General features: G+C 35.8%; 1 protein-coding gene across 1 annotated transcript in view; it reads right to left on the bottom strand.

The window, feature by feature from the left end:
- The window catches only part of LOC100368744 (coiled-coil domain-containing protein 57-like), a 78,024-nt gene that overhangs the window by 48,450 nt on the left and 7,940 nt on the right, over nucleotides 1-21,634 (bottom strand). The window contains exons 5-6 of the mRNA XM_085501995.1: nucleotides 5,601-5,801; nucleotides 5,276-5,434 (exon numbers count right to left, since the gene is read on the bottom strand). Coding sequence (XP_085358121.1) covers nucleotides 5,276-5,434; nucleotides 5,601-5,801 — 360 coding nt within the window. The remainder of the gene's footprint in view (nucleotides 1-5,275; nucleotides 5,435-5,600; nucleotides 5,802-21,634) is intronic.

Below are 21,634 nucleotides of genomic sequence, written 5' to 3'. Positions count from 1 at the left end.
ACTTTATACAATTGTCAGACACGCAGTGAATAGTACCGGTATGTTTTTGTAATACATGCAGTTCCAGTGGCTTTGCTTTCTGAGAAAAAAAATCTGGCTCTGCACCTGAAAAAAAAAAAAAAGAACATTTAGCCCAAAGTAAGCAGAGGTTGTAGCATATGTGCTCCCATTGGCTGTTAGATTTAATTAAAAAAGATATTTGAGTCTTTTTAGTACGAAAAAAATATTACTTAATAAATTTATACCAGCCAGAAAGAAATTGCAGTTCACACTGTACTATTTTAAACATGTTCTACCAAAGTCTAGGATGAACTAATTCAACAGTCTGTTTCCACTCTACAAAGTTGTCAAATTTACGGGATTCTGCAAAAATAAAATATTAAGAATGTGCAAAAAGCCAGAGTACTTGTGTTTTCAATGTCATTAAAATCTGACCAGGGATATGCCGAAAATTTCACTTGAGCTGAACCAAATGGATGCCAAGCTATCAAAAGAAATAAAAAAAAACTATTGAGAAAAATACAAAAAAATACATTTAATATAAAAGCAGATAGAAGTGCATAAAAAACTAATCAGCAGAGGTAGTGATCATGTAACCTAAGTGTATATCAAATTTCCTTTGAACTGGATTGCATTGTCTCAGATTGGCTGCTAATTTGCATATTAATTTGCATACTAATTAACATATTGTAGTTGTATTAAAATAATATACAAAATAATATCCGGAGTTTTGAAAAAAAATTAAGTCAACATCATTAAAATTGAGGATTACCTGAATTTGACCCCCTCCCTAAAATTGTTTCACATGATTTCGATCCAACTCGCACCAAAACCAACTCGCACCATACCAACTCGCACCAGACCAACTCGCACCAATGCTAACTCGCACCAATGCCAACTCGCACCAAACCAACTCGCACCACGATCATATTTCTAAGCATTTGTGTGGTTCGCTTTGTCCCTTTGTTGCTAGGGACGTTTCTTGGATAATAAAAAATTACCTAAAGTCGGGTCTGCTTAGTTAATCAGCGGCAACCGGTACAACCGCCTATGAGTGGGAGGCGAACGTACCGGCGACTGACTAACCATGCCAACCCTACTGTAGGTCATTTTTAAACTCAAAGAAAATGGACTGGCGATTTCCGGTAAAGAACTGCATTTATATCGAATTAATCACGATCAAAAGTGAAACTGACTGAAACCTGACAAGAAGTCCGCCATCGGGGCGCTGATGGAGTGCGTGGTGGCGGGGTTCGACGACAGACAATGGAAGACTACTGTAGTAATTCAAAAACTAGTAACATATTTTTTCAATGTATGTGTCTTAACGGGCGAAATAATATACGATAGAAATTACATAACATCGGAGTTCTTGAAATTATTAACGGCGAAATAATATACGATAGAAATTACATAACATCGGAGTTCTTGAAATTATTAACGGCGAAATAATATACGATAGAAATTACATAACATCGGAGTTCTTGAAATTATTAACGGCGAAATAATATACGATAGAAATTACATAACATCGGAGTTCTTGAAATTATTAATGGCGAAATAATATACGATAGAAATTACACTACATCGCAGTTCTTGAAATTATTAACGGCGAAATAATATACGATAGAAATTACATAACATCGGAGTTCTTGAAATTATTAACGGCGAAATAATATACGATAGAAATTACACTACATCGGAGTTTTTGAAATTATTAACGGCGAAATAATATACGATAGAAATTACATAACATCGGAGTTCTTGAAATTATTAACGGCGAAATAATATACGATAGAAATTACATAACATCGGAGTTCTTGAAATTATTAATGGCGAAATAATATACGATAGAAATTACACTACATCGGAGTTCTTGAAATGATACGGACAATAGTTGTACAAATATAGATTTGGGGGGGGGAGAATCCATTCTTGGAGAACATGTTGACATATATACTTACTGATGGATTGAACTGCTGTTGTTCAAATGTCTGTTAAATAATTTTTGTTCAGTCTGTACTTAATATTTATTAAAAATCACGTGTACGTGTGCATTTTTTTGTACGTTGTGAACGGAGGATTAACATTATCCCCAAGGCCGTCGCCTTTAAAAAAACAGATCCATTTCATTAAAAAAGCTTGGCCCCAAACTCGTGATCTTTTGTGATATCTGTAAATAGAATATGACAAATGCTTATCATAAGTAAACGCGACACCACTAGCGGTAACTGACAAAGGAAGACCGGTTGCTGACGCCACACACTCTTACCAGTATAAACATGCTAGCATGGTGCTTTGTCGCAGGGAACAATGAAAGTTTTATAATGCGTCACTCTCCCGACAAACGAAGTACTAGTAATGGAAAGATCACATGTAGAACAATGACTAACACTGCGTTTAGTTATGAATAGAACGGATTATCACACCAGCAAGTTCAAATATTTACACATAGAACAATGACTTACGTTGTATATAGTTCTGCACGCATCTCATTATCACGGCGGCAAGAGCAATTACTCACAGGTTGCACGGTAGTTTACTCTGCTGATTTCCTACTCTGCTTGTAGTATACGAGTGTATGAAAACGGAGTAAATTCTCTGATATAACATTCATGATTACTAGACAGTTTCATATCGTGGATAAGCTGTCCAAAACTTCACGTTCGTCCACCCAATCGGCCTCATGCCGATCATGAAAAATACGAAATAAGCTTAGTCTATGCAATGCTGTATAATAATAATTGTGTATCCCTATTGGGATTTTGACTAAAATGCAATACAGATGTGGATAAAAACAAACAATTAAAATGAGAATAAAAATACACACAATCAAACAAGCAAATAAAAGTAGAAAAAAAAATGAATGGTAAAGTAATTTGGAATCTTTTCCATATTTGTGTTGGTGAATGTTTGGTTTACTAATGCATGTACATGACCTTATCTTGAGTTAGCTGACTATATTGTTTTCAGTTTTACCTCTCTTGTTTTGAAACAGTTTTCTTTGTATTTTGCTATTTCTATTATTGTTTTTGCATCTTTATTATTTAAAAAATATATGTATGTGTTAATGTGTGTATTGAACATTGAAGTCTATTCCCTACTTGAATTCGGATTGGTCACAAGAGATCCTGGCACCACAATACGTACGAGAGAACCCGGCACCAAACATGGTGTGGATTTACTATTGTTCAAGGTGTCAGCGTTTGAACCTGCCGACTTGGTAATGTGTGACTTGCGCAAGTATTGCGCTATTTTACCATTGTATGAGGCGTCAGTATTTGAACCTGCCGGTTCGGTAATGTGTAGCATTCATAACTGGCGTAGATCGTCTCAGGCGTCAGTATTTGAAACTGCAATTTTGGTAATGCGCGACTTACACAAGGATTACGTAGTTTTAGCATATATATAGCGATAGCCCCGAGTACAATCGTGTAGGTTGGCCTCCTTCCGCTGTTCATTCGGTTCCCACAGTCCTGAAAAGTCGCATAGACCGAGGATTCGACACCCGCCTACAAATTTATGGCGTTCTGCAGTTTTCATAATTTTAACCAGCTAAAACATCTATCTGGCGACCACAAATACCTTTTTTTGGCCGAAAAATGAACCTACAGTACTGGAACTAGTTTTACGCCAAGAACAAGATGGCGGCGTACGTTTTCGGTTGACATTGGAAATTGTCGATTTTATCGACCCTGGTGGGAAATCTTATGTAATTTTGCTTCCAGTTAAGGTATTTAGAATAGTTAGACGTATCGACCTGTTTATTTTTAACTGCAAAGCTGAATGCCTCTTAAATCGCCCAATACATTAGTGGTGGTGCGAGTTGGTTTGGTGCGAGTTGGCATTGGTGCGAGTTAGCATTGGTGCGAGTTGGTCTGGTGCGAGTTGGTATGGTGCGAGTTGGTTTTGGTGCGAGTTGACCTGTGACCGTTTCACATATCCCTTAAAAACATGGCCGCCGTTAAATTCATCTCAATCGAGGTCCGTAATTTATTTTCCTATGTGTCTCTGTTGACAGAGGTTCGATTTACCGATAAACTTCAACACCGCATGGAGCATGGAGGTCCCGGTCACGAGTGTAGTAACGCACTCGGGTATCATATTTACTTCAAAGCTAATTTAAAAGTGATGATAGATTCATTGATATTGAATTACAGTACTTTTCAATTTCATCATTGCTTTCAAGCAGTCACGGTTGGCCGAACTTGACTTGTGTTTTCTCGATAATTCTAGTCTAATATGTCGTCACGAAACCAATGAACACTGGAAATAGCAATCGTACATAACAGAATCACGATCAGCGTGTTCTAAACTTTTACGTTTTTTATTATTCCAGTATTTTATATGCCAAACGTTATTCCCAAGCCTCCTAAATGACGAGATAAACTTTCGATTTACACGTTTCATAACCAGTTCTTGAACTAATAGCAGGACTGTTTTTCTGGCAAAGTGTGACACTGTGCGATCGCTAGTTTCTCACTAAAGTCAGGACACAAAAGGATAAATCAAAGTTCATAATAAATACCATAAGCACAGTTTCTTACCTTTGAATTTAATCTATGTAAGCCTTGTGCAAAGAAAGATACAGTCCCGGAATACAATATCCTCAGACGAAATCGACGGCGATTTCCTCAGCGGTTAGACTGGCGCATGCGCAATACGGAATGCCAGTTCTCTTGCGAGATGTCGTTAAAACTCGGATTTTTCCGGCAAATTTCGGCACTTGTACTAGTAAAATGTTGAAAATCACAGAAAAACACAATGAAACTTTGGCGAATCAAAAAAATACTTGGCGTGCATATGTATGGCATTGAGAATTACATTTGCACCAACTTGGAAAAAAATTGGACAGAGCATATCAAAGTTATAAGAGGTAAAAGACGGACGGACGGACGGACGGACGGACGAACGGAACCCAATCTATAAGCCTTCAGCAGACTTCGTCTGCGAAGGCTAAAAAAAAAAGGAAAAAATTGAAAGTAGAGTGAAAATACCATATTTTTGTCTTTTTGAAAAAAAAAAAGATAGTGGCTTACAATTTACTTATCTTATTTACTAAATTGACAATATTTTTAATGGGTTTTTAACGAGAAATATGTTTTCAATATGTCACTACTAAATTATCATTTTATGCATATTATTTGACCATATTTCTGTAGTGACATTCACTTTTTGTCATCAAAGTTATCGTACTTTCAAACATAGATTTCAGGAAAGCAAGTTTTTATGTCAGCATATAAACCAGAAATTTTAGAGGAATGTAAAACTATACCTTGCAACATCTTCCTTCCGTTGTGCAAGTTCACTTCGTAGTTTACCATCAGTTTCTCTAAGAGCTTGTATTTCAAGATCTTTAGCAACAACGCTATGTGACACATCAGCCAGCTTAGAATCAGAATTACACTTGAAATCCGATAACTGTTTGCGCATTCTGTCAACAACAAAAAATATAAAAATATAAAGCCCCATATCTGTCGAGTCATCATAATGAAAGGTGTGAGTCCCATACTACCTATACAACGTATGTAAAATACATAAGCTGTGAGACAACTGTGAAGATTTAACAAGGTAAATCAGACTAAAAGCAATATACCTACTTTTCAAGTTGTATATCTTTTTCTTTAGTGTTATCTGCAAGAGCCCATGTTAATCTTCTAATCTCAACATCTTTTGTTTCCGTTTGCGACTGTAGTTCCCGAATTGTATCCTGTAGTGACCGCTCCCTCTCATTGTGACTCTCTTTGCAAGCTGTCAAAGCGGTTTCTTTCTCCTTGGCATATCTATCAAGTTCTGCATGTCTGAGATCAATCATGGCATGTATAATTAGAACAACAACCGAATCAGCAGAGTATTATTAATTAATTAATGACATTAATTTAGCTACTAAAACTATTAGCTGGCCTTCTAGCCAGGTAGGTTAGAAATGTCTAGATCCATTTCTAACATTTTTAGTTTATAAAACATTTCTAGCCAGCTAGATGCATCTGTTGTATAGCCAATTATAACTACCCGCTAGACCTAAATTAAGTGAGATTAATAGCCATTTATAATTGTCAGCTAGATCTAACATCATTGATATACCTAGCCATTTATAACTACCAGCTAGATCTAACATCATTGATATACCTAGCCATTTATAACTACCAGCTAGATCTAACATCATTGATATACCTAGCCATTTATAACTACCAGCTAGATCTAACATCATTGATATACCTAGCCATTTATAATTGTCAGCTAGATCTAACATCATTGATATACCTAGTCATTTATAACTACCAGCTAGATCTAACATCATTGATACATTGTATACCTAGCCATATATAACTGTCAGCTAGATCTAACATCATTGATACATGTATACCTAGCCATTTATAACTGTCAGCTAGATCTAACATCATTGATATACCTAGCCATTTATAATTGTCAGCTAGATCTAACATCATTGATATACCTAGCCATTTATAACTGTCAGCTAGATCTAACATCATTGATATACCTAGCCATTTATAATTGTAAGCTAGATCTAACATCATTGATATACCTAGCCATTTATAACTGTCAGCTACATGTAGATCTAACATCATTGATATACCTAGCCATTTATAACTACCAGCTAGATTTAACATCATTGATATACCTAGCCATTTATAACTACCAGCTAGATCTAACATCATTGATATACCTAGCCATTTATAACTACCAGCTAGATCTAACATCATTGATATACCTAGCCATTTATAATTGTCAGCTAGATCTAACATCATTGATATACCTAGCCATTTATAACTACCATCTAGATCTAACATCGTTGATATACCTAGCCATTTATAACTGTCAGCTAGATCTAACATCATTGATATACCTAGCCATTTATAATTGTCAGCTAGATCTAACATCATTGATATACCTAGCCATTTATAACTACCAGCTAGATCTAACATCATTGATATGCCTAGCCATTTATAACTACCATCTAGATCTAACATCATTGATATACCTAGCCATTTATAACTGTCAGCTAGATCTAACATCATTGATATGCCTAGCCATTTATAACTACCATCTAGATCTAACATCATTGATATACCTAGCCATTTATAACTGTCAGCTAGATCTAACATCATTGATATACCTAGCCATTTATAACTACCAGCTAGATCTAACATCATTGATATACCTAGCCATTTATAACTACCAGCTAGATCTAACATCATTGATATACCTAGCCATTTATAACTGTCAGCTAGATCTAACATCATTGATATACCTAGCCATTTATAACTACCAGCTAGATCTAACATCATTGATATACCTAGCCATTTATAACTACCAGCTAGATCTAACATCATTGATATACCTAGCCATTTATAATTGTCAGCTAGATCTAACATCATTGATATACCTAGCCATTTATAATTGTCAGCTAGATCTAACATCATTGATATACCTAGCCATTTATAACTACCAGCTAGATCTAACATCATTGATATACCTAGCCATTTATAACTACCAGCTAGATCTAACATCATTGATATACCTAGCCATTTATAATTGTCAGCTAGATCTAACATCATTGATATACCTAGCCATTTATAATTGTCAGCTAGATCTAACATCATTGATTTACCTAGCCATTTATAACTACCAGCTAGATCTAACATCGGTCAGATATATAACCATTTATAACTACCAGCTAGATCTAACATCATTGATATAACTAGCCATTTATAATTGTCAGCTAGATCTAACATCATTGATATACCTAGCCATTTATAACTACCAGCTAGATCTAACATCATTGATATACCTAGCCATTTATAATTGTCAGATAGATCTAACGTCATTGATATACCTAGCCATTTATAACTGTCAGCTAGATCTAACATCATTGATATACCTAGCCATTTATAATTGTCAGCTAGATCTAACATCATTGATTTACCTAGCCATTTATAACTACCAGCTAGATCTAACATCGTCAGATATATAACCATTTATAACTACCAGCTAGATCTAACATCATTGATATAACTAGCCATTTATAATTGTCAGCTAGATCTAACATCATTGATATACCTAGCCATTTATAACTACCAGCTAGATCTAACATCATTGATATACCTAGCCATTTATAATTGTCAGATAGCTCTAACATCATTGATATACCTAGCCATTTATAACTACCATCTAGATCTAACATCATTGATATACCTAGCCATTTATAACTGTCAGCTAGATCTAACATCATTGATATACCTAGCCATTTATAACTACCAGCTAGATCTAACATCATTGATATACCTAGCCATTTATAACTGTCAGCTAGATCTAACATCATTGATATACCTAGCCATTTATAACTACCAGCTAGATCTAACATCATTGATATACCTAGCCATTTATAATTGTCAGCTAGATCTAACATCATTGATATACCTAGCCATTTATAATTGTCAGCTAGATCTAACATCATTGATATACCTAGCCATTTATAACTGTCAGATAGATCTAACATCATTGATATACCTAGCCATTTATAACTACCAGCTAGATCTAACATCATTGATATACCTAGCCATTTATAACTACCAGCTAGATCTAACATCATTGATATACCTAGCCATTTATAATTGTCAGCTAGATCTAACATCATTGATATACCTAGCCATTTATAATTGTCAGCTAGATCTAACATCATTGATATACCTAGCCATTTATAATTTTCAGCTAGATCTAACATCATTGATTTACCTAGTCATTTATAACTAGCATCTAGATCTAACATCATTGATATACCTAGCCATTTATAATTGTCAGCTAGATCTAACATCATTGATTTACCTAGCCATTTATAACTACCAGCTAGATCTAACATCGGTCAGATATATAACCATTTATAACTACCAGCTAGATCTAAATCCAGTGTATAGTTAGAAAACAGTATCTGGAGTCAGACCAAAATTATTTTTTTCAGGCAAACCAAAATACTTTTTTCAGGATATATCCAGACATATAGCCATTTATAACTATCAGCTAGATCTAACATTACTGGTAGTTTGATATATATCCATTTATAAGTACAGCTGGATCAAGGTCCAGTGTGTAGTTAGAACAGAATTTATCTTAGTGAAAAATTTGTTGTAAATGGCTCAAGCCTATAGTGTGTATATTGTGTTTTTGTTCCTACAGAGAGGGCCCAATGAAAATTACTTTATTGTATATTGGCCTACACTCTTTAAATAAAGTGTTAAATAAATAAAATAAATAAATTCCGGCGAGTTGAGTCCGCCATGTTGTTTACTAATGTTGGTTAGCGTGTAACAATAGGACAATACCATTCTATCCATGGGGGTGACAGCGCTACGATTGTGCCGACATTGTCGAAGGACAAAGACAGGACAAGTTTGTGCAAGTGTGGCGAGACTCTCGTAGTATTGTTTAGTAAGATTCATTTAAAAATGACTATGTAAGACGTTTGTTACGCAGAAATTATTCACCTCATGTAAAAATAAAGCATCGTTTTCTCATTGTTATGTGTCCCCGTAAACACAGCACTGTAGTATGCAGGTGACAATGCTACGTACACGTGCAATGAAATCGGTATCCTAAGAATATCGTAACGTCTTTGTGTTTTCTGTTGCAGTGCAAGTTTGTATACGGTAAATCTCGTGTACGGTACAGAGTTCGGTAAATCTCGCGTCCGTACACGGTACAGAGGGGATATTTTCGTAGGCTGTGATCCAATGTTTTTATTCTTTATACTGTAATTCAAACAAATAAAAAACGTATATTCGTAGCCATGGACAAGATTTAAAATGTAATCAGCTGTTTTATTCGTCTATGATTTATACAAAGATCGTATATTTTGTAAGTGTATAAAGCATTTTCCACATTAAGCTTCCAATATAGATTCTTAAACACAAAATATCAAATATATCTTTAAGTGTTTAAATTGATTTTTTTTACTGTAAATGGCACTTTCATTTAACTTCCTGTAAAAACGTAAAATGCCTTTTTTATTTCCTGCATTCTGTACCAGTTACCCATTATTGATAGCTATTTGTCACTCTACAATACGAGTGTTTAACATTATACTCTCCACGACTTCCACCTTTGAGACAGAACCTCTTTTCGATTCAGAATAGAGGTGCTGTTTACAAATTAAAATAAAAAGGTTGAGAAGATTACAATAAAAACTGCCGTGTATTCCAAAACAAATATCAACATTTGTTCATTTTTTCCAGAGTTGCTGACATTTTCCCCAAAATCTTCTAGTAATAGTACATGTAATAAAAAGATGCTCAAGAGTTTCAATCTATATCAGCGTTACAAAAAGTGCACAATGTACTATCAACTAATTTCCATAAACACAAAGTGTTATTTGTGTAAATTGCCCTATGTAAAAATTTATAATGAAATGCCTGCAGCCTGGAATCAAATGTACAGAGAAATGGTAGTTTAAAAATGGGTTTCCAATCTTTGTCCGGAATTTGAATTTCAAGTCGTTTTTCCCATTTATTTTGACAGCCCAAAGGAGGTACATTTTTCCTAACCAAATCCGAATACTATTTTTTCTGAGGTTTAGGTTTGTCTTTAACATTAAGGACAAAATAATTGTCAATTGAATTTAATTTTTAGGATTCTCCTGCAACTCCCTTTTCCATGACCTGGGAATAGCGTTTAACACAGATTGAAATTCAAAAAAATTAACATTGCAGTCGTATTTACACTTGAAATTTTCATAACTTAAAAAATGGCCATCATCTCCTAGTAAATCATTTACATACCAAACATTCTTTTCCTGCCACAACCTCCTGTTGACATAATCATCTTTTATAGCAATATTTGAATTATGCCACAAAACCTGACTTTGATAATTAAATTTTTGATGATTTATACAAGAATGCCAAATGTCCATTAATTCCGACCAAAAGTTATTTTTAATTGAAGTAATATACTTTTTAATAAAATTTGCATCTGCTTCCCAAATCTTATAATGTCCAATTTTCCTAAAAATATTTAAATACAGTATTTTCCACGGGTGAGCACTTTTTTCTTGGGACTTTTTAATCCAAGTCAATTTTAACACCTTGGAAAATAGTGTTAAATTAGGTAAATTTAAACCACCATATTCAACACCGCGACTAAGAGTAGCCCTGGATATTTTAGCTCGCCTACCACTCCAAATAAATCGATTAATAATTGCATTAAGACGATTCATAAGTGCACTAGGAGGGGATGGCAAGGAGGAAAATAAATGGATTAGTTGTGACATTGCAAGATTTTTAACAATTGTAACTTTACCCAAAAAAGACAGTGGTCTACAGCCCCATGAAGCAAACAAAGAAGAAATTTTTCTCAATTTATCTTCATAATTTAAAATCACCATGGTTTCTAAATTTAGGTCGAAGATCAGTCCCAATAATTCAAAATTATTTTCTAACCATATTAAATTAAATGTGGGGCATATTCTATCACTGCATCCCGTTTTTGACCCAAACCAAACAGCCTTTGTCTTGCCTACATTCAATTTCAAACCTGAAACTAAAGCGAAATTCTTCAGTACCTGGAAGACAGTACGTAGAAAGGATTCTGAACCATCTAATGTTAAAAATGTGTCATCTGCATACTGACTTAATAATAATGTTTTATTATCAATCTTTATTCCTTTAATATCACGATTGTTTTTCAAAGCCTGGGACAGAAATTCGACTGCAATAATAAAAATGTATGGAGACAAGGGGTCTCCTTGCCTAACACCCCAGGATACTTTAAACATTTCACTTGCATGTCCGTTATTTATAACACATGAGACGGAATCCTTGTAAAGACATTTAACCCAACTCCTCAAAGAGAACCTCATCAATGTACATGTAGCTCCATTCAAAGAGTCAAAAGCTTTTTCGAAGTCCAACAATAACAACAAATCAGGAATTTTGTTAAGCTCAGTGTACTGCAACACGTCATACAAGTAAGGAGTGTTTTCACCAATGAACCTATCTTTAATATATCCAGTTTGAGAATCACTAATAATATCCGGAAGAATCATTTTAAGTCTCTCGGCTATACAGCCTGAAGGCAGCTTGTAATCTGTATTCAATAATGTGATCAGGCGCCAATTTTTTAAAATGGATTTGTCCTTATCTTTCTTAGGAATTAAAGTGACCTTGTTTTTGTGTAATCGACATGTAACCAAGAGACAGTGAATAATTAATAGACTTTACTAGGAAGTAATGAATATTGTTCCAGAAAAACTTATAAAATTCACAAGGAAATCCATCACTACCTGGTGTCTTATTATTTTCCATTTTTTTCAAAACTGATAGAATTTCTGTATCAGTGATCTCACCATTGCACTGTTTTTTTTGAATTTCAGACAAACTGGGGGAAGAGGACTGAAAAACAATTTTCAATTGGTACAGTAGGTTTTGATGTATAAAGGTTTTCATAAAACAATTTTTCGGTGTACAAAATTTCCTTAGGGTCTGAAATTAATCGGTCATCATCCACTTTCAAAAGTGTTATGGTTTTATCAATATAATTCCTTCTTTCTAAGTTTAGAAAAAATTTAGTATTACGCTCACCATGCTCAGCCCATTGAACTTTCGACCTCATTATTGCCCCCTGGGTTTTAATTTTTCTGCATATTTTCCAACTCTTGCTTCTTATTCGCTAATTTAATAACCAAATCATTTGAGTTTTGTATATTTAATTCTTGTTCCAAGGCGTTAATTTCATTCTCAATTTTTTGAAAATTGTTCACATTTTCCTTTTTTCTATAAGTACTGTAAGCAATCGTCGTACCCCGTACTTTAAGTTTTAACATTTCAAAAAATAGTTGAGAGTTAATAGAGAAATTCCAGTCATTGTCTGACGATACGGCGTCACCCTCCCCAATTTTGTATTGCTCAACAACCTCTTCGATTGACGTTTTAACCTTTTGTGTATAAACATTGTCATGCAATAGTGAAATATTAAATTTTTCAGAAACCTCTCCCTCTTTTTTGTAAGTAAAAATTACAAATAATTATAGTCGTACTGTGATCCGAACGGTACCCGTACGAAATATCTGAATTTTTAACAAACGAGGAAATGTCTGGGGAGACCAAGAAATAATCCAGACGACTTTGCTTTAGATGCTTTTTTTTGTGCCAAGTGAATCTTCTAGAATCTGGGTGGGTGACTCTCCAAATATCAATCAAATCAAAAGCTTTCTTTAGATTGTCAATTTCCAGGCTTGCTTTTGGGTTATTATAAGATACATACCCACTACAGTCCAAATTAAAATTGGGTGAGACATTCCAGTCCCCACAAATAATTATACTCAAATTCCTGAAGTCATCCAGGATATTCTGTATTTCTTGGTAAAAAGTTGGATTGTCCTCATTAGGGCCATAAATGGTACCCAATGTGAACCGTTGTGAATGAAAAGTTAAATCGAGAAATAGAAAATTACCACCAGCGTCGCCTCTACATTTATGTATTGTATATTCATCAACTTTGTTAAAAAAAATTCCCACACCTCGGGAATTACTTCGATACGCACTAAAAAAACACTTCATCCCCCATTCCGATTTCCATATATCCTCATCCCCAATTTTGCAGTGTATATCTTGCAAACAATAAATATTAAAATCTTTGTTTTTTAACCGACAGAAAACATCCCTTCGTTTTTCTGGAGTAGAGCACCCCTGAACGTTTAACGACAATACTTTCAAATCACTCATTATAATTTACTTTCTGGAGTAGAGCACCCCTGAACGTTTAACGACAATATTTTCAAATCACTCATTATAATTTACATATGGTATTTTCCTAGAACATAACCCCACACTAAAAGCCATCCACCCACAAAAAATACACAAAAACCACAAAGAAACAAAAAAGTAAAATTGAACAAAGTAAGAAAAGAAAGGGAGAAAACTCTCCCCCTCCACCAAAAAGGCAGATGTAAATAAAAAACCAAGAACAAAAACACACTGCTGGTTGAAAAAAGGCTCAAATTTAAATAGGAACAGTATCAAGTTGTTTTGTTATTGCTAGTCTCACTATGAAAACTTAATCTAATAAAACCTGCGTCTAAAATGTTTGATTCGCCAAGTTCACAAGAAGTTTTACTCTGAAAAGATTAAACAGATTTTAGAACGCATTACGAATCATTTTCTTTTTTTTTTGCAGCCAAAGCTGCTTTCCAAACTAAAGCATTTTAAATAACGCAATTCACGTTTTGTAATTGCAGTATTAATATTTTCCCTGATAACGTATTTTTTATAAGCATAGAACAATGACATACAATTAACTGTATCACGTGATTCCGTGTAATATTACACCCAACAACTATGCTATTTTGTTGTACAAATATGGCATAATATGTATCCAATAAAACAGAAAAAGCGTGTAACTAAAAGGTAACATAAAGTAGGTTAAATAATATATGTATATGTATACTTAATATTACTCAATGAGAAAAATAATATTAATCTCAATCTTCCAACTACCAGTTGTACACGATCAACCTTTATCAAGTTCACAAAGCTATTTTTTAGTAACCGTGGTTCAACCCAAGCAAGGCATGTTTTTTTTTTCAAATTAACATGACATACCAAATATGATGAACTTGTGTCATTTGTTCTGGCTTGAAGTCTGATGGTAAGGGAAAACATTTACATAACCAGGGCAAGTTGAGTCTAGAGACAAAGCATTTGCTGTTTCTGTTTGGAGCTGTAGTAGGTAACAAAAGGTCTTGAAAAAACAAGTCATTGAAAATGACACAGTCCCCGTTAAGTTCTCTTTGTGCTCGTCATATTAAAGCGGAGGGGTTGTCGCGAGCGTGTCCTTGAAACTTGAGTTCCAAGTGGCGTATACAACAGATTGTTTATTTACATCAAAACACGTGTTTTGTGTCATAGTAATATGGCCAAAATAAAAACAGCTGTTATTCAGCCATCTTTGATCTGATTATGAAACACACTGATATGTATGATGTATGTGCCAAATACGAATGAAAATGGTACATAAATTGTAGAAGTAGTAAGGCCAAAAATTCAGATGGCTGTCAATCGGCCATCCTTGACCAGATTTTGAAACAAATTGTCATGGACATGCATCCTAACATGTATAAAGTACATGTATGTGCCAAATTTGAATGAAAACTGACAGAGCACGTCCAAGATACCCCATAAAAAAACAAAAACAAGATGCCTGCCAGTCGACCATCTTTGATCCAATTGCGAAATAAATCGTCATGGACATGTATCCTAACATGTATAATCTACTGTAGAATACTTTATTTTCGCTTGGAATTAATTTTCGCTATTTTCGCTGAAGGAATGATTCAGTGAAAATAAAATCCAGCGAATATACCTTTTTTCCTATATTTTACATTAAACCCATCAAAAATCAGTGAAAATAAATTCTATACAAAACACCCAAAAAGTCATTTCAGCGAAAATAAATTCCAGCGAAAATAAAGTATTTCACAATATGTACCAAGTTTGAATGACAACTGACAAAGCATGTCCAAAATACAACATTTTCAAAAAACAAGATGGCTGCCAGTTGGCCATTTTGAATCGAATCGCTAAACCACTGCATGTGCATATGTCCCACATAAGGTACTAGGCACATGCAAAGAATGAACGGAATCGGTCCACAGGATTCTGAAATATGACGTTGGATAGACTGACGCACGGACACACGGACGGTCGGACGGACAGACTCAGGAACTCACGGGCAGTCGGGGGCATGTATCCTAACATGTATGATCTATGTACTAAATTTGAACGAAAACTGACAAAGCATGTCCAAAATACGACATTTTCAAAAAACAAGATGGCTGCCAGTCGGCCATCTTTGATCCAATTGTGAAATAAATCATAATGGACATGTATCCTAACATGTATAATCTATGTACCAAGTTTGAATGAAAACTGACAAAGCATGTCCAAAATACAACATTTTCAAAAAACAAGATGGCTGCCAGTCGGCCATTTTGAATCGAATCGCTAAACCACTGTATGTGCATATGTCCCACATAAAGTACTAGGCACATGCAAAGAATGAACAGAATCGGTCCAAGGGATTCTGAGATATGACTCCGGACGGACGCACGGACGCACGCACGGACACACGGACGCACAGACGCACAGACGCACGGACGCACGGACGCACGCACAGAGACCGAATTATAAGTCCCCATTTTCGGACTTCGTCCGAACGGGGACTAATTAATGGCGTGATAAATGCCACCTTGTATTTCTATATTATGGAACCTCTCGTAGTTTGTTCGTGCGTTGTATAGTTACAGTAAATTATTTACAAGCTGATAACATTAATCCCAGACCAATTTGTAGCGGCCAGGCTCGTAACACAGACCACATTCCCCGAGCATGGACATATGCTACATTATGTGTGAGCCTGGTGTGTGAGCTACTATAAAAGCGTGATGCGACAGCAATGACCTCTATTCGCACACATGCTTCCGGTGCGCTAGTATAACGTGCCGCTAACAATGAAACTGAAACTAAATAATGGTATTAGTATAAAGAGACGTATTACAACGCATTGGATATATCGAAAGGTCAAGCCCAGTTGGCAAGCTACATACCAGTAGTTTTCTGTATACATGATCGATCTTTTCCAAACCCGTGGTTACATACTGTGTGATATCTGCGGGTTTTATTTTAAATCAGTGTATGACATTGCTTTTAGTTTGAACAATTTAACTTGCCGACATGATAACGCCTTTCTTTTGAGAACTATTACAGTGTTATGCCATTGTCTTTGATGTGGACGATTGAACTTGTTGACGTGTTAATGTTTTTCTTTCAGAACTATTACGGAGTTATGCCATTGTCTTCGATAGGAACGATTGAACTTGCCGACGTGTTAATGTATTTTTTTCAGAACTATTACAGTGTTATGCCATTGTATTCAATGTGGATCATTGAACATATCGATGTGATAACCGTTCTTTCAAAACTATTGGGAAGCATGCGTAATTGTACTTTCCCGTAAATATTTTAACTTGGAGTCCTGATACTGCATTATAACAACGACAACGAAAAACACATTTATCATAGCATTGTCAATTTCGTTAGCCAGGATTTATTTTGTTTATAATCAAAACGCACAAGTCACGCAGACTTTACCGTCGACGTAGAATAGAATCTTTATTGCTGTCGTATCCTGTATTTGAGGTTTTGATGAAAAGTTCAATAAAGTGATACTTTCTGAAAACATGTAAAAAATAACTAACAATACAGTACAGTACAGTAGAGAACAGGGCGCTCAAATTTCCAAACAGAAAAAAAAGGTTAATTTGTATTTTCTGAAGCAGCTGGTTTAAGCATTTCACTTTTAATTGAATTTTCTCGTTATGACGTTTTCATCTTTATTATTTAAAATATTAAATAATAACTGTTCATTGTTTTTGTTGTCATGGATAATGTTGTGTTTTTTTAACAAACATTCTCTTTCTACAGATAATGTGGTGTGATTAAACCGGGGCATTCCCATAGTATGTACAAATCACATCAAATCACAACAGTATGTATTGTTGACATCATAAATATAACTTAGGTGATACATACTGTGTGCAACATAACGTGTTTTTAGTGGTATTTTTTGACGTAATATAATCATTTACCTTGGGCAATCCCAGTGTACAGATGTTTTCGTTGAGGTGTTGAAGGGTGGCCTCAGGTGTGAAACATTTGACAATCAGATTTTTTTAATGTTTTTATTCATACACCACCAACCAATCATTTCAATCATGATTTTAATATAGTCAACCAATCGTATTAGAGAAAGTCTGTTATAAAAGACAAGACACTTCAACTAGAACTTTCAGATCATATAAGCAGCTATACTTAGCATACCATATACTCTACTCTATACGCTCGCTTTTCTTACATCGTACGATATTTATTAAGCATGGATTGTCGTCACCAGAAACGTAGTCGACAACAGCAGGTGGAATGGCCTTGTGGTACTTGTGCACGAGAGTGCGGAGATGGTTCAGTTTTTTGTGATGGGTGTCATTTTTGGGTCCATGCTACGTGCGACAATTTAACGTCGGCTGACATGGATACGATTAGTGCTATTGAAGATCAATACTTGTGTTTTTCTTGTACAATGGTGGGTGGTCTTTTTAGTCTTTCAGGTTCCTTCGATCGACTAAGTGAAGCTACTCGCCGTGGTTCACTTATAACTGCCGTTATGATGGAGTCTATTTTTTTGAGTCGTGTCCCCGCGCTATGTACCCTATATACGGAACTGGAAATTGGAGATATGGCTGTTGACGTGACTTCGAAGAAGATATTGGACAAATATGGTAAGTATAGTTCTTGTGTGCCGGTTCGTGTGTCAGGTGATGGTAATTGTTTTTTCAATGCCTTGTCTGTGGCCCTGATTGGGGATGAGTCGCTTGCCAATGAATCGCGAGTGAAGACCTGCATTGAAATGGTTCAGCATAGAGAATTTTACCAGGGATTCCACATTAGCAGTGGCATCCGTTTAGTGTTGCCTGATTACCGAACGCCTACAGTGACTGTGTCGTTGATGGATGTTATTCCTCCACCTGGACAATTCATGCTGCAGCTACAGTTTTACAGCGGAACATCAACTCTATTTACCCACAGATTAATGGTTTGATGGACAGCTGTATGGTAATTTTGAACACCACGTTTCGTCCAAGGTTGGTAAGTATTGTGGGCAGGGGAGCTGTTACTGTTGTGTGGACGAGCGTGAGTGAACCAACATCGTTGACGTGGGCACCGAATCACTTCACGCCGTTGCTCCTGTCTAACAGTGCAGTGCCAGTGGTGGGTGTCAGTTCGGACCTCAGTGCGGACGTTATCACATCTATCCTGCTAGTAACATCAACACCAAAGAAGGAACCAACTGATGGATTTGCTTTCGAAAGTCTAGATGTAAGCTGTGCTGGTCTGGTGCAGACTGCATGTATTCCCAAATTCGGTAAGCATTGAGGAGTTCAAATCGGTAAGTATAGCTAGGTCCGCGAGTCTCACTGACGTAGTGAGTCCCAATTCGGTAAGTATTGAGGACTCCAACTCGGTAAGTATAGCCGGCAGGTATCCCTGGTGCAATAAGTGGGAATGGCAAGTTCTTGGATCCCGAAGATGTTCTACAGGTGATGATGCAAAATCAGCCAAGTGGTAAGACTGTCCTACAAGGAGTTAAGCAGGATGTGTATGTTTTATTAAATAATGAAGAAAGCGTTAAACGTAACGAGAAGAACAAGAAATCGATTTATGTAGATGACTGCGGAGTATGGGTATCAAAATCATCGAAAGTTCACCATTACATAATTTCGGGCGGACAAGGATTGATGTAAGTGGACTTTAAAGATGGCTTATATTGCAGAGATGTTAAACGAAAGCGTGTACCATTAGAACCACAACCAATGCTAGAAGACATCATCGTATTTAGACGTTATTATTTATTTTTAAAACGAGAGCCGTGCTAAAAGAAACGTATCAACACCGTTTCAAGATGTCCCACAGGTATGGTAAGTATAACTCTATTAACTCTTATTGAGTATATAGGTTTCTTTCCAGACAGTATAACACCGCATGGAAATGCCAAGAACACAGCTGGAGAGTACGTTAGAACATCTGCAGTCGTTAAGAAAGCTGTAAAAGATTTGTTAGAAAAAAAGACACCGCGAGAAGTGTATCAAGTTTTGCTGTTAGACGGATCAATGTGCGCGCGCAAGCAAGTACAGAACTTCAAGTATCAAGCAACAAAGAAATCTAGCAATGGTGCCGACAATATCCAGACTTTAATTAGTGAAGTTCCACACCACCCGTACATGAAAGAGATCACCACAAGCAATTCAGGAAAACCACCATCAGTTATATGCTATCTAGACGAGAATTTGAAGGACATAAGCCAGCTCTGCACATCGAAGTCGACACATCCAAGTGTTTTAGGAGTCGATCGCACATTTAATTTTAATAGGCGCCTGTTATGTGACCACTGTAGTGTACCACCATCAGAATATCATACGAAGTTCAACCCGGAATCACCCTATTATGTTAGCCGCTACGTTTCTACACTGGGATGGCACCTACCACAGTTTCTACCAGTTTTTTCTCATCTCCAACGAAAGTTATCAGATAAAATCGAAGGCACGCAGTTTGCAAATCTTGTTATTGGGTCCGACGAAGAGGCTGCTCTTACCAAAGCTATTAACGACTGCTTTTCATCGCCACACCAAGTATTATGCTACAGACATCTACAAGAAAACGCTGGAAGACACAAAGTTGGTGCCAACGTGAAAGTTTGAAAAGACACGCTAAATGATATGTTTGGATCAACAGGACTTATTTAATGCGAAACCAAAGAAGAATTCGACCTGAAATTTACAGAGCTGTATAATTTATCTTTGCTGACAAGTTTCGGACATCAATTTTACGACGAAGACTAATGAACAAATGGGTGCCCCTGGATTGGAAAAACAACGCGTGTGAGAGCATGAACAATATTTTGAAGCTTAGCAGTAATTGGAAGACATTGAAACTCCCTGACTTAGTTGACAGATTACACAAGATCGCAAAGGTACAGCAATTAGATATTAGACGCGCACTTTATGGTAAAGGGAACTACAAACTCGCACCATGGATGGCAAAGCACAGAGTGAAACAAGCCGTATGGATCCAGAAAACGGAAAAAGAGAAGAAACAACTGTTTCAGAAGTTTGTAAAAGGTTATATACGAACAAAAAAGACAGTAACATCAACCGACAGAGCGCTGACAGTACCGAAAACCGCGAAGATGCCAGGAAACCAGGTCAACGAAAAGGAGTTAAGAATTTGAAAACAAGGACATTGGCACCAGGGCTTAAACATCATGTAATGCATGTTATTGACTAATTTTCGTTTTAGCTGACTTGTACTTTGAATAATTTTGAATAAAATATTTCCCAGCAGGGGGTGTTTGTCTATTTACTATACGTGTTTTAATTTTCGTTTTAGTTGACTTGTTCTTCAGTAGCATATACAAGACTAATTTTGAATAAAAATATTTTATGTCTGTCTATTTACTATACATGTTTTAATTTTCGTTTTAGTTGACTTGTTCTTCAGTAGCATATACAAAATATTTTATGTCTGTCTATTTACTATACGTGTTTTAATTTTCGTTTTAGTTGACTTGTACTTATTTTGAATAAAAATATTTCCCACAAAGGGCGGATTGTTTACTATACATGTTTTACAGTGGGTGCAAACAAGATTCAAGTCTTACTGAACGTTGCAATATAGCAAGACTTTCTTAGCGGCACTGTTTTGAAAACGATTTGCTACATTTTGTGACAATCTCACTTTTCCTGGCAACACCCGATTATCGTCAAATTATGTTTTGTCTCGATACATATTATGGCTGAGTGGTTGTCTGTTTTCACATTGTAACATTATTTTGATTACGCACCCACGAAGCTCCTAGATCCTAACCCTGCATACAGTGCTGTATGTACAGGAACGTGTTCGGTTGATAGATGACCCCCACCACAGCCATGCGTACCTCCATAGACTATACGCAGGACTACATAGATCCATGATACCATACAACATAGCACAACAATGAGAAACAATGCTTTGTTTTA

This window comes from Saccoglossus kowalevskii, chromosome 8 (genome assembly GCF_978046115.1).
Source record: "Saccoglossus kowalevskii chromosome 8, keSacKowa6.1, whole genome shotgun sequence".
NCBI lineage: Eukaryota > Metazoa > Hemichordata > Enteropneusta > Harrimaniidae > Saccoglossus > Saccoglossus kowalevskii.
The sequence above is the reverse complement of the archived record's forward strand: the minus strand, read 5'-3'. Positions and strand labels throughout refer to the sequence as shown.